General features: G+C 40.5%; 1 protein-coding gene across 7 annotated transcripts in view; it reads right to left on the reverse strand.

The window, feature by feature from the left end:
* Positions 1-13,857, reverse strand: part of Pcnx1 (pecanex 1) — a 148,177-nt gene that overhangs the window by 100,336 nt on the left and 33,984 nt on the right. For all 7 annotated transcript variants that reach the window (XM_052185505.1, XM_052185504.1, XM_052185503.1 and 4 more), the window contains exon 2: positions 9,974-10,179. In XM_052185505.1, coding sequence (XP_052041465.1) covers positions 9,974-10,179 — 206 coding nt within the window. The remainder of the gene's footprint in view (positions 1-9,973; positions 10,180-13,857) is intronic.

A 13,857-nucleotide genomic window follows, 5' to 3' on the forward strand; every position in this document is an offset into this window, starting at 1 on the left:
AACATATTTGCGTTTAGTAAGCTAGAAGCCCGACTATACAGTGATGCTATACAGTGAGCTAGAAGCCTGACTATATAGTGATGCTACACAGTGACAAGGGTCTGCCAAGGGGGGGTTACTTGTTCTCATTCAGAGGATTGCCACTCACCATCTTATCCAATCCCTTAGTTAACAAAAAGAGTAATCCCAAATTTTTCCAGTATCACTCCCCCCAAATTCTCACAAGACTTAGATTATGTTGACTGCAGCACACGGGCTCTACCTACCAAACACCACCAGCACAGCACAGCTCTGGACAATGAGAGTAAGGAGTTCTAGAGAAAGCGAATCAGTCCGGTTCAGACGAGTGTGGGTCAGGCCATGTTTCCATGGTTGAAAACATTTTCTCTGTTATCTGTTTATCTTTTTTTAACCTTAATATTATGGGTGTGAATGTTGTACCTGCGCACATGTCTGTGTGGCATGTATATGCCCACAGCCTGCAGAGACCAGAAGGCATTGTTTCACCTGGAACTAGAATTACAGGTGGTTATGAGCTGCCACGTGGATTCAGGAACCAAACCTGAATCCTCTGGAAGAGCAGTCAGTGGTCTTAGCTGCTGAGCCATCTCTCCAGAACATCTGGCAGACTTTAAAGCCGAGAGCTGCTACAGACTTTGAGGCCAGGATGGTAGTGGCCACCATCTGGGTCCAACATTCAGGAATTGTAGCAAATGTGCAGCTTGCTGTTTGTGTGGTTTCCCTGAGCAGGGATGTCTCGGACTCCGCTCCCTGCTATTGGATCCCCTTCCCTACCTGGACTCGCTGTCTGGGCCTCAGTGGCAGAGGAGGTACCTAGACCTGCTAGGACTAGATGTCCCAAGGTGGAGTGGTTCCCAAAGGGAGTCCCCCTTCTCTCAGGGGAAGGGGAGGGAACAATGGGGGCAGGGATTTGTAAGGGTGGGACTTGGAAGAGAGGGAGGAGGGAGACTGTGATAGGGACACAAAGTGGATTTCAAAAACAAAACAAACAAAAAAAAAAAACCTCGCAGCTCCTCCAGCACAAGTCTGTCTGTCTGTCTGTCTGTCTGCAGGCTGCCATGCTTCCTGCCATGGGGATAATGGACTCAACTGCTGAAACTGTAAGCCTGCCCCCAATAAAAACTGCCATAGTCATGGTGTCTCTTCACAGCAATAAAACCCAAACTAGGATACTTTCTATTAATAATGTCTCAGAACTATAATGTTCCTGGTTAGTTTAATGAAGTTAGGCCACTAAGAAACAACTTTCTAACCTGCTAAACATCTACATAAATACAGCATCCTAGAAACTAGCTACCAAGTTCATGGCCAATGAAGTACATTAACACCCACGTGAGACGGGCTCGGCTCCAGCTCCTTAGCCGCTCGGTGTTACTCACAGCACAACACAGGCTGCACGGAGAAGCGCCTCATCTGCAGCTCTCACCACAGAGTCTGTGTGGGCAAAGTGATGGCCACGGACGAAACACTCTATGCCAGAGGACGGATGAAAAGCCTTCATCCTGCTTTGTATGTCTCTACATGTATGTGTACATACACTGACTTTATTCATACACCACAGAACATATCTGTGTAATTCAATGTTTCTGTAATTCATAAAGTTAAGAAACCATCATTATACTCAATTCTGGAATACTTTTATCACTTCAGAAACAAACGCTTTACCTGCTGTTCTTTTCTGACTTTTCTATCATCCTCCTACACTAGCAAACATGAACCTCCTTTCCATCTCTACAGACGTGCCACTGGGCATGTCACATCATATGTATCACGGAATGGCGTGAGATGGCCTCCTTCCTGTAACATAGTATGACACAACATAACATAACAAACATAGTCAAGAGCCAACCACATTGTAGCATGCAATACTTCATTTATATTTGTGACCAAATAATATTTCACCATATGAACCAATATTTGTTTAGTCAGTCAGAGGCAAGACAATCTTGTTCACTTTCATACACTTTTTCCGATTAAAAAAAAAAAAAAAAAAAGCCCAAGTGGTTCAATCTAAGTGTATCCCAGTCTTACAAGTACTTGATTTGTTTGTGTTTCTGATGAAAACCTTAAAATTTGTAAGTGCTACTATTCTCATTTTACAAATAAAACAGTGAAATATTACAAGAGGCAAACTCTAGCAAGAAGTCTCAAAGTAAACAAGCTAAAACTGTTGCCCTAGGAAGCTACAGTGTGAGGGAAGCTGTTCCTTATTTACCACATGCTTGAGGCAGGTACATTTGAATGCCAGGTCTGCAAAACCTGAACTTAAAGCCACACAAGCTCTTTCTAAGAAACTGCACTGTCTTTCAACAACAGACACCCAAGTTCCTTCTGGCCCACTTCCTCACTCCTACTTAGAGCAGGCTTCTTGACTCCACCCTGTCTACACTCAGGTTTCTGTACTTCACAACCACAGGGCCTGGCCTGTCACAATGGCTGGCAGCATCTTTGGTTCTTTATCTCCCTATAAATGATGCCAAGCAGCATACCCTAGTTGTGAAAACTGGAAACTCTCACACAATTGCCAGATGCCCAGGGGCCAGAATCACGCCCAGACGAGGAAGCATAATCTAGAGTCAACACTAACTGGTCCCTAGTCAACACAGAGGGGTGAGAAAGGATGTATTCAAGAAATAAAAATGGACAACACTAAAAAGGAAAAAAGAAAAAAGGAAAGAAAGGGAAGCAATTTAAAACTGCTCTAGAAGCACGGTGGTTTACTTCAGTAAGCAATGAACCAAACTCAGGAAGCCTCTACCTTTGTGCCTTAGTTTCCCCATCTGTTTAAAAAAACAAAACACAAAACAAAGTACAGAGAAAGGCCTAGAAGCAGAAGTTGTTTAATATGAATTAGAGGAGGGGTCACAAACTAGGTTTTGGGTCATCAGTATCATATCAACTACTGAGGCTCAGGGTCTGCTCAAAAATACCCTAACACTCTCATAATATTAAGTATTCTAGATTATAATTGTGCCTATAAAAGTAGGAACAGATTTAACACACACACACACATGTCCCTAAGCAGAGTAACTCTCTCTTAGAAACCTTAGCCTGAAATCCAGCTTCATATAAATTAAATAAAGTTTTGGTTCATAGGATTAACAAGCATTACTGCCAGAAGAAACAGAAAATACAGTCTGTCTTCAGAATATTAACATCCAAATCCTTAAATTCAATTTATTAATGTCCTCTTATAACAGTTTAAAAATACAATACAAGAATTAAAGATTCTAACTCTTTAAGATGAGATTTAAATATTTTTGAATTGCGCTGTCACTGAAAACCACCAGGAGACACTCACTTACTCATATAATAAACTGAGTGCCCTAAGGTACCACACTCAGTGGCTGCCTCTAGATAGAAACTGTACATGGTCCTGACGGTCTCCTTCCCTCAGAGCGGAATATGAGACTCACTAGTGGGAGGGTGTAAAAAGGAGATGCACAGACAAAAGCCTGTAGGCTCCACAGTCATGCTGTAAAAAGGAGACACCGCAACGCACTAGCAGCACATCTCCCCTATGCAACTATGCAGTTCCTCCAATATGCACAAAGGAGGCAACATCCTAGTCCCCAGATCCCGGCTCAACCTTGGTCATTGACGCTCTCATCACAATTGCAACTAGGACATATCCAATGTCTGTCAACCAATGAATGGGTAACAAAAATGAGGTGCATATACAATAAATTCAGTTACAAAGAAAATGAAATCATGAAATGTATAACTAAATGGATGAAACTAGAAAAGATTATATTGAATGAGAAAACTCAGACCCAGAAAGATAAACACTGCATGTTCTCTCTCACTTGCGGTTCCTAGTTCCAAATCTTCAGGTGTGAGCATAGTTATCACCCCTGATTAAAGAAGTTTGTCTTTATAGAGAAATAGAAACCACAACAGAAAACTACAACTGGAGGCAATGCAGAGATCAACTGATTCTGGGGAGCTCATCCTCAATGGAAAGTTCTACATCCTGTATCTAGATTGTAGGGAACATCAAGGGAAAGAGGGCAGAAAGACTGTGACAGGCAGAATCCCAGTAAATCAGCTGTGAAGCACTCCCTTAGAAATGGCGGAAAAAACAAGACCTGAAAGATGGCAATATCAATGAACATGCTAATATGGAAGGGGGAAATATTTTCATGGGGTCCCACCCACCCATAGAGAAAGAACTATAAGCAACTAATGACAGCTGGGAAAAAGAGAATTAGCTTTTCCCCAGGATTAACTGTTTGACCCTAAACCACATACACACCAATGACAAAACTGACTCAGCAGGGTGTATCGACGCGCTGTGTACACATACATACACTGATATACATGTGACAATAATAAAGAAACAGAGGCTGCCAAATTGAGAGGAGGACCTAGGAGGAGTTGGAGGTGGATATCTGGGAGGAGCTGGAGGGAGGAAAGGGAGGGGTGGGTGGTAAGTGATATCATTCTATTGTGATTAAAAAATATTTTTAAAAAGGAAAAGATGAAGATATACTCCAGTTCTATTTCAATTGAAGCAGATGCTAAAAGCCATAGTCAACAAAATCCAATTAAACAAGAAGTAGGGCTAAAAAGAAAGAAAACTGCTATCACACAGGGAAACAAATCACACAATGGGCAGCATTGGTAAGCAAGTTTAATAGATTTCTGGATACAATGAAAATGACTATATTTAAAGAGAGAAATAAGATAGCAACAATTTAAAACTTGAAGTAGAAAACTAAAATAATTTAATAACCTTATTTTTAATGGAGAAATATAAACCTGAAAGGAATTTTGAAAGATTTAATGGAGAAAAGTTATATAGAGAAATATAGACTCTGAAGAAGAATCTATATTTTCAAAGCAATTGCAAAAAAAAACAAAAAAAAAAACAACAACAACAAAAAAAAACAAACCAAAAAACAGCCAAGATGGCTACAGCACTCCTGCCGTGAACAGGAGTGAACAAGGCTATCTGGAGCCAGACATAAGGCTCCTGTCACACAGAGTGTGAGGCATGGGCAACTGGCTCAGCACCACAGAAGGGACATCCAGGAACGTGCTGCTGTGAATGGAATCCCATCTCTAGCAGAGCGAATATGGTGGCTGCCACCAAAAGAGTCAGTTAAACTCTACTGGGGGAAAACTAAGTCTGAACCCTTACATGATGCTATGGACTAAAATTACTGAGATAACACTCAAAACTCAAAAATAAAACAAAGTGTTAAAAAATACACAAGAATATCAGATGTCTGTACAAGGAATACTTCTGGAAGACACAAAAATTCCAGTTACTAAATGATGATAATGAGAGACCCCAACTCAAAGTTTTTAGACCCCTAAAAAACTAGCCCAGCACAAGTAACTTGTTTTTCTGCTTTCAGCTAGAGAAAGATAGCCCACCCTGCTCTAGTTCCAAAGTTTAACTATATGTGCCAAGGGCATTTGCTCCAGATAATCTCTAACCTTCCTTAAGGCATAAACTATTCCTCATTCTGTACTTCCCCATTCCATACATAATTTGTCCTCCACCCCTTGCCTTGTTTGTGATTCAAGGGCTCTTGATGCTAAGGAATGATTGGTTGGTGATTCCAGGGCTTGGTTGTAAACTTATAAAAGCTGTCCCAATTCAGCACCCAGGGTCCACAGTCCTCTACCCCTGCACAGTGTATGGCTGTGGAACCCAGAATTCTGGAATAAAGAAATCCTCATGTTATTGCATCAAGACCGTTTCTCGCAAGTGATTTGGGTGTCGTCTTCCGAGGCATGGGGTGCTGGGGCACCCTGGGTTTTTGGGGGTCTTACAATAATAGTAATAATAGTTATTAATAATATTTTAGTTTTATTAATCCAAGAATGGGTTAAAGATACAGCTCAGCAGATAGAGAACATTCATTCCTGGCATTCCCAAGTTCCTGGATTCTGTCCCAGTACCAACCAACCAAAACAAAAATCACATAAGTCTTAAGAAGTAAGATAATTAAGTCAAATATCATATATTTGCCTCTAAGCCCAACACCCTGCATTGGAGGCAGAAGGATCAAGGGTTCAAGACCACCTTCAGCTACATGTCTTTTTTTTTCTTCAGCTACATTTCAAGGCCAGCCTGTGTGACTTAAGACCCCATCTCAAAACAACAACAAAATTTAACAAGCTTAAAAAGTCTTAAAGAAAAATAGCAAACTCAGAGATGCCTTACTATCTGTAATAAACAGTGATATAAATAAATGAACAATTTCTATTAGTCAACAAGAAAGACAACTTTACACTTCACAAACGGGCAACAGAAAGGAGAGACAGTGAAGTGGCACCCACATGGTGATGAAGTGCCCAACGAGGAAGCGGCCCAAGTCTCATGGACGCTCGTTGTAGACTCAGCCCAACAAAGAAGCAGCCCAAGTCTCATGGACGCTCGTAGACTCAGCCCAACAAGGAAGCAGCCCAAGTCTCAGGAAAGCTCAGTGTAGACTCCCGAGTGGCAAAGAGCTATTCATCTTTTAAGATAGTTGCCCTCTGCAGCCAGGTCTCAGATTCACAGAAATCCTCCTGCCTCAGTTTACTGGGTGCTAAGATTACAGGTGTGTACCACTATGTCTGGCTAAAAGTTAAATTTTTATCAGTATCAAATGTTCACGTGAATATTGAACAATAAGAACTTTGAAAAATAACTGGTAAAAATCACTGTGGCAAATAGCTTGGAATTACCCAATCAAATGAGCTCAAAGATCCCCTCAGAAGCAGCTTGCATATGCTAGTCATACACAAGTGTACCAGAAGACCCACAATGTGTCATCAGAGGAGAAAGCTGGAAATCATCTGAATGGCTACTACGAGCACAATGGCTAGACTACGCTCTCTCCCTGAGCACAATGGCTAGACTACGCTCTCTCCCTGGAGTATGTATGGACTTTGATGGTGAACGCGTGAATGCAAATAAATAATAGCTACAAACATTCACTTAAGTCTGAAAAGACATTGTGAAAAATGCCCTAGACAGAGATATACAGGATAACTCAAAGCACACAAAATAAACAATAAATACATTAGCAACATCTATAAGGACCATGTCATGCTGAAAACAAAAGGTATAGAAATTTTCATACAAAAGTCCTGGAAATGTTCAGTCCCGAAAGCATGAATGAAATAGGAAAACATGCACAAGCTTCTCCGGGACTATACACTGCTCCATGTCCTAAGCTGTGCACTGACTGATTACATACTGACCTGAATATTAGTCTCCAAATTACCCTTATATTTGATATATACTGACACATTTTCAGAGTAGGCTCTTTAAAATAAAGGAAAATATAAACATGATCAACAGAAGCATTAACACATACTGCTTCTAAGCAGAGACAGTACAATTTCAGTGTGGCTCCCTGGGCCAGGGTGCTCCCTGGTGGTGCACATAGCCCAACCCACATGTTCTCTAGATGAGACTATAAAGTGAGACATCCATTTGCCTCATCACCTGACGACACGCTCGTGTAACTACGCCGCCAAGACCATGCAGTCAGAAATAATGCAAAGCTCAGATGAGTGAGCAGTCTGCAGTCTGCAGCTTCCCTGTGAAGGGTGTGGCTTTGCATGTGAGTGCACACTCTGTATGCTGAACTAATGGACCTTATGTCGTCTTCCCTTTATAGGGACGTAATAAACAGAAGAAATGTGTAGAACTCTCAAGTGTATAATTTTGTATGATAAAAAATAAACAAAATCTCTACTACATTTTTGAAGATTTTCTATTTCAAAGGTTTAGTTTCTCAAAACGTAGTACAATTATCATCAAAATTCCAATAGAAAATATTTTAGAGAATAAGCAAGTATACATCACCAAAAAATTAAATATGCACATCAGAATAACCAAAGTATTAATAGTGAGGGTAAAAACATTGAGAAGAGGATTCATATTACTATTAGGCCTGTTATGAAGTACAATGATAAAACCAGCAGTGTGTGTGTGTGTGTGTGTGTGTGTGTGTGTGTGTACGTGTACAGAAAATAAGGCATAGAACCTGGCATGGATACACTTGGTTTCCACGTCTGCGTGCTCCAAATTCAATGATTTGCCCTGTTGTAGATCAAAAGTGTTTAGAATGAGAAAAAAAATTATGTCTACTCTAAATATGTATAGATGTTTTTCTTATTATTCCCTAAACAATATAATTACATACATGTCATTTGCACTGTGTTAAGTGTTTTAAGTAGTCAAGAGATTTACAGTATACACAAGATGACAAGTAGCAGCGACATGCAAATGGGGCACACCATTCTGTAGACAAAGGGTGAGTGCCTGCGGCTTACATTGCACAGACGAGCACAGCCTTTCCAGTAATTATACTTCTGATAAGAGTAAAACTATAGTAATTTAAAATAAGCACCACAGGAATCTTTCTCACAATAAAATTTAAATTTGAAATATTAATGTAACTAAAAATAGGAGGCTGGAGAGACAGCTCAGCAGGTAAGAGCACCCAGAATTGGTTCCCAGCACGCATGTGGCAGCTCACAACTATCTGCAATTCCAGTTCCAGAGAACTGATGCCTTCCAACTTTCAAGGGCACCATTTAGGAACATGGTGCACAGGCACAGATGCATACAATAAATGAATAAATAATTTATTTTAAAAAAACAGAAGTTAAATTACAATACATCTTAACAATGCAGTTTATGTCATTAAAAATATCAAAAGTAAAATGCTTTTACTACTCCAAATATTTACTGAGTAACTGTCATTGCAAAACACTAATTTATGAGCTGAAAACAGTTTACAGGCAAAGCAAGGCCCCCAATATTAAGAAGCTTGCATATGCAAATGGATTCTTAAAGAAAAGAGTGGCAGTTTGTTATTACCAAAGTGAGCAGAATTATTACAAAAGTAAAATGCTCGCTCAATAACCCAATGAGGTAAGTGCATATGGGTGAGGGAAGGTATAAACTAAGGCTCTCAATGCATGAGAGGCAAACAGAGATAGTGTGGATGGAGGAGCGACACTCTCACTGTATTGTTCTTACATTAGGACCTGAAATCACTCATGCTTGCCGAGGTTGCTAGAAGCAGACTCCAGCTTGAGGGCTTGGGTTCCTGGGTGCTATTACTCAGCCCCACAGCTATGTATCATGATGATGGCAGCATCATTTCAAGGACCAAACGAACTTACACATCCTGTCCACAAGAGCTGTCTACGAGATTCACCTTAGTGGTGTGTATTACTTTGTAAAAACTCAAGAAACTTCCGGCCATATAGATAAATTATATCCCTCTGTCAAAACCACAAAGTTGGTAGAGCCAAGGAAACATGCTACAACTAACTAAGCATGTAACTAAGCAACAGAGGGATACTTGTAAGAATATAAAATTAAAAGATATTTACAACAGATTGGGTGGAAAATGCAGATTCTATAAAATTTGCTTAAGCTATATATACATTTTAGTGTTATATGCATTTTTTTCTTTCTCCCCTCCCCCCCCCCATCAGAGAGTTTCCACATAAGACTAGGGCAGCTTGGAACATGTGATCTTCCCGCTTCAATCTGCTAGGGTTACAGGTTACATGTCACCTTGTCTGGCTTCTGCATGTGTAAATTGTTGGGACACTGAGATTTATAAAGCATGCATAACCTTCTCTCAGTTATGTTTCCTGTGTCTTGCTCTTTGGTATAACCTTTATGAAGTAGCATTACTGCCCTAAGTTGTTTAGTGATGAGGCTGTGACTATTGATTCAGTCCTCCAGACATGCTAGTTACTGTTTTCTACTCTGAGATTACAACTCCCAGTTATCAATGCACACACTGGCAGACCAATGCTGCTTAGAGACCTTCAGAAGAACACAGGGACAGAAGAGTAAGCACTTCCCTGCACACACGCTGTCACCTGCACACACGCTGTCGCCTGCACCTCACGCTGAGCTCCTCACCTTGGACACAGTACCACACTTTATGTCTACAAGGCAAGCACGCTGGTTTCTTACCTTGGACCATTGCTGTCCTTCCTCCTTGTTGAACAGTTGCCTTGTTCAGCTTTGGCTCGCTGACCTGTGAACTCAGCACTCCGATCTACAATTTCTCCAGCATCAAGTGCTCTGTGTAGTCGATAGTTGACCATCTTCAGAACAATGAAAACAGCAGCTACCACAGGACAATAAACTGCTACTATAATCATCGAAGAAGGAAGGGCCTTTAAGAGAAAGGAGATATATGCATTTTAGAATAGTTTACATTTTCCTCCATTCTATAAATCTGTCCCTAATATAATTACACGAAGCAACTATAGTTAAATACTAAGATGCAAAGGTAAAGGACTCCACTGCCCAAAACAGAAGCCACACATACGGCTACTGAGCACCTGAAATATGGCCTAGTTAAGACTAATGAAAAGAATATGTAATATGTCAATTCTTATAGTGATTGCAGGTGTAAATAACAATTGAATTGTACTGGTTAAAAAAAATTATTGAAAATAACTTCACTATGACTACTACAAAATTTAAAATCATCTGTGTAGTGCACACTACATTTCTACTGCAAAGTCCATAGCAAAAGAAAAAAAAAAGCCTACGATCCAAACAAAGATATCAAATCACAGTGTATGTGAGATGTAAGCAGGTCGTGGCTGTGACCCAATACAGTCCCTGTTTATTCTCTATGTAGAGAGGAGCTGGAGAGGAGCTCGGCATAAGAGCACCTGCTGCACTTGCAGACACATGCTGTCTAGTTCCTAGCACCCACATGGTGGTTAAGTGACACCCATAACTCCAGCTTCAGGGGATCTGATGGATCTGGCCTCCATGAACACAAGACACACACATAAGGCATATGTACAAATAGGCAAAATATCCATTCACATACAATAAAAATATACAGATCTTAGTTTTAAAATAAGAGGACTCCGAGCTTAAGAAAGCAATCAATGGATTAATTGAATTAAGTCAGTCACCTATCCTGGAGATTCCAAACCCATTCTATCAAATCACAGTGTATGTGAGATGTAAGCAGGCCGTGGCTGTGACCCAATACAGTCCCTGTTTATTCTCTATGTAGAGAGGAGCTGGAGAGGAGCTCAGCATAAGAGCACCTGCTGCACTTGCAGACACTTGCAGTAAGGACTAATAGCTTGAAACCTGAACACCAAGGAGGTAGGCTTGGGAACAGGCCCACCTGGAAGGCATGGTCTCAGAGTCACCACTACTAGCAAAGAGCATAAAACAAGCTTAAACTGATGGAGCATCCTGCATGTGTGCAGCTGCTATCCCATGTCTTATCATCAGACTCTACCTCAGCCCTCACAGAGTTCTCATCGTCTCACCAGATGTTGGCCACTGCCATGCAGAACCCCAAATACGCTTAGGAAGGAGCGCCTCAAAGTGAAATGATGGTGAGAGTGAAAACGTCTTCTTTGAGGAGCCGAAGCTTCACAATGCACACATGTGGTGCTGGTTTTGGGACCTGCTAACTTTCTTGGAGTTAGAAAGGAAAGCGAAGCCTGACTACAGCTTCTCTGTCAGGCTGGGTAACGAACGGGCCTACACTCGGCTGCTGAAATGCCCGGATTCAGAAACCCTGCATATTAGTACAGGTAAAAAGTTAAACTGCTGGTTCTAATTTAAATTTTTTCTAAGTAACTGGTTTTGCCTTGTGATTTTAAGTTTAAATATCTATCTTCCTTTTTTAATTAATAAATACCAGCTCTAAATGCATTCTGAAAGATTTACCAGATGGGTACTTTAAAATGCTCAATTTATGAATGCAATTTAAATTAAAATGATCGTAAGGTATGAAAAATAAGCCACTGTAAAAAGAGGGCTAAAATGTTAGGGGAGAATGTATTTAAGACTTTCAGCTGATTTGTATCTTTAACAAACCTGCTATTCACCATAAAAACAAAACGCCCTGCATAATCTTCTGAACAAAAAAGACCCACTCTCTCACACACACAACACACACACAAAGAGAGAGACAGAGACAGAGAAACAGACAGAGTGGGTGGTACCACTAATATAAATGCAGAGAGACAGAAACATAGAGAGTGATATAAATACACAGAATGAGAGGCAGAGAGATAGAGACAAAACCTAGCTGACCATTTGGCGAATTTACAAGTTCCAATTCCTACTAGGATATTGAAGCACATGACCCTGCTAGGATATACATACTACCCTGCTAGTATATGCACACTACCCTGATAGGATATTGAAGCACACTACAATTGAGAGAATTAGCCAAGATTGCCCATCTTAACAATTCTTAACATTAAAGAAAGTCATATACCCATTTCACCGCATGTCACACACAGACTGCACAGTCAATACAGACTAGGTCAGTTTCATCTTAACCTAGCTCAGTCCATAGTAAGGTGAAAGGTGTGATTATATTAGATGGACAGAAAGGAAATAGCCAGCACTGGTGTCAGACAAGTTCAATAGAAAGGCTAGCGAACAAATGGAAAAATACTTAATTATGAATTGTCAAAGATTAGCAACACTCAAAACTCATCTGAATAAATGCCAATCTTCACACCCCAAAATACTGCTAAGAACAGTGTAAACAAACCTGCTAAAAGGTGAGGGTTTAATTAAAGACAGAGCAGAAAATCACCTTTTGAAAACATGCTAGTCACAGAAAGACTGAAATGAATTTTGCATTAAGAATTTTAAGGAGATTCTTACACACTGGAAACCAGTGTTAGGTTAGTAACAACTGTTTTGTTTTGTTTTTCAACTTAAATTACAAAATGGACATTTATTTTTGCATCCTGTGGTTCAGCTGCCTGAGCCCTACTAGTGTCAGTCCCAAGCCTTCCAGGGACAAAGGCAGCCACCCTCTAAGTTTCACTTTTCCCGAAGTGGGTGAAAGTGCAGTCACACTTAACTGCTGAGCACTGCATTACACCTGCCCTCTCCTCTACTTGCTTTCCTGCCTGGGAAACTCAACTGATTCCTGGACAGCTGGTCATATTAGCTAAAGTCTTAAGGGACTGTCAATCTTATCTATAATTATGACTCACTATACTACAAAAAAAAAAATGATAAATGCTGTCTGTTTTACAGGGCAAACGCCTAAACCGAGCACATATAAAACAACTGCAAAGTAGTTTTCTATTTTATGGATTATACTCTAAAAGGGTAAAAGAAATTGTATCTGTATCTGTCTCTCTCTCTCTCTCTCTCTCTCTCTCTCTCTCTCTCTCTCTCTCTCTCTCTCTCTCTGGTACATATGTTGAGTCTTCATGTGTGTGGTGGTACACATGTGTGCAGGCATGTGCAGGCCTGAGGGATCTTCCTTAGTTACTTTTTACCTTATTTTTCAAGACAGGGTCTCTCCCTGAACCGGGAGCTCACTGACAGACTGGCTGGCCAATAAGCCCCAGGGATTCATGTGTCTCTGTTGGTCTCCACTGGCAGAGTTAACATTCCTAGTCTGAGTTCTGGGGAATCCAAATACAACTCCTCAGGAGTGGCTTACAGAGCAAGCACTTTATAGACTTAGCTATCTCTTCAGCTCCTTCCTTTAATATTGTATTATATTAGATATACATACTGTGTTTTTGAGGAAGAAATCCTCAGAATTCTAATTAGCAACAAGCATCAAGTCCATGGGAACTCTTTGCAAGAACTAATTTCTTATTCTCATGTTTACAGTATAATTTGTGTGTGTTGTCTGACATGGCAAATTCTATCCATTTTTAATCTTTGTGGTAACTTGAGTTACCATAGTTAAAGTCCTAGCTTTATCTTCAAGTTACAATATTTTATTGTGAGTGTTTCCTAAGTTAATGGCAGTCAGTGGTGTAACTGAAACTGAGCACAGCCGCCGGTCCTAGGTGGTGAAGCTCAGTCTGTCCTACTGTCACATAGGA

The sequence above is a fragment of the Apodemus sylvaticus genome, chromosome 6, assembly GCF_947179515.1.
Source record: "Apodemus sylvaticus chromosome 6, mApoSyl1.1, whole genome shotgun sequence".
In the NCBI taxonomy this organism is placed as follows: Eukaryota; Metazoa; Chordata; class Mammalia; order Rodentia; family Muridae; genus Apodemus; species Apodemus sylvaticus.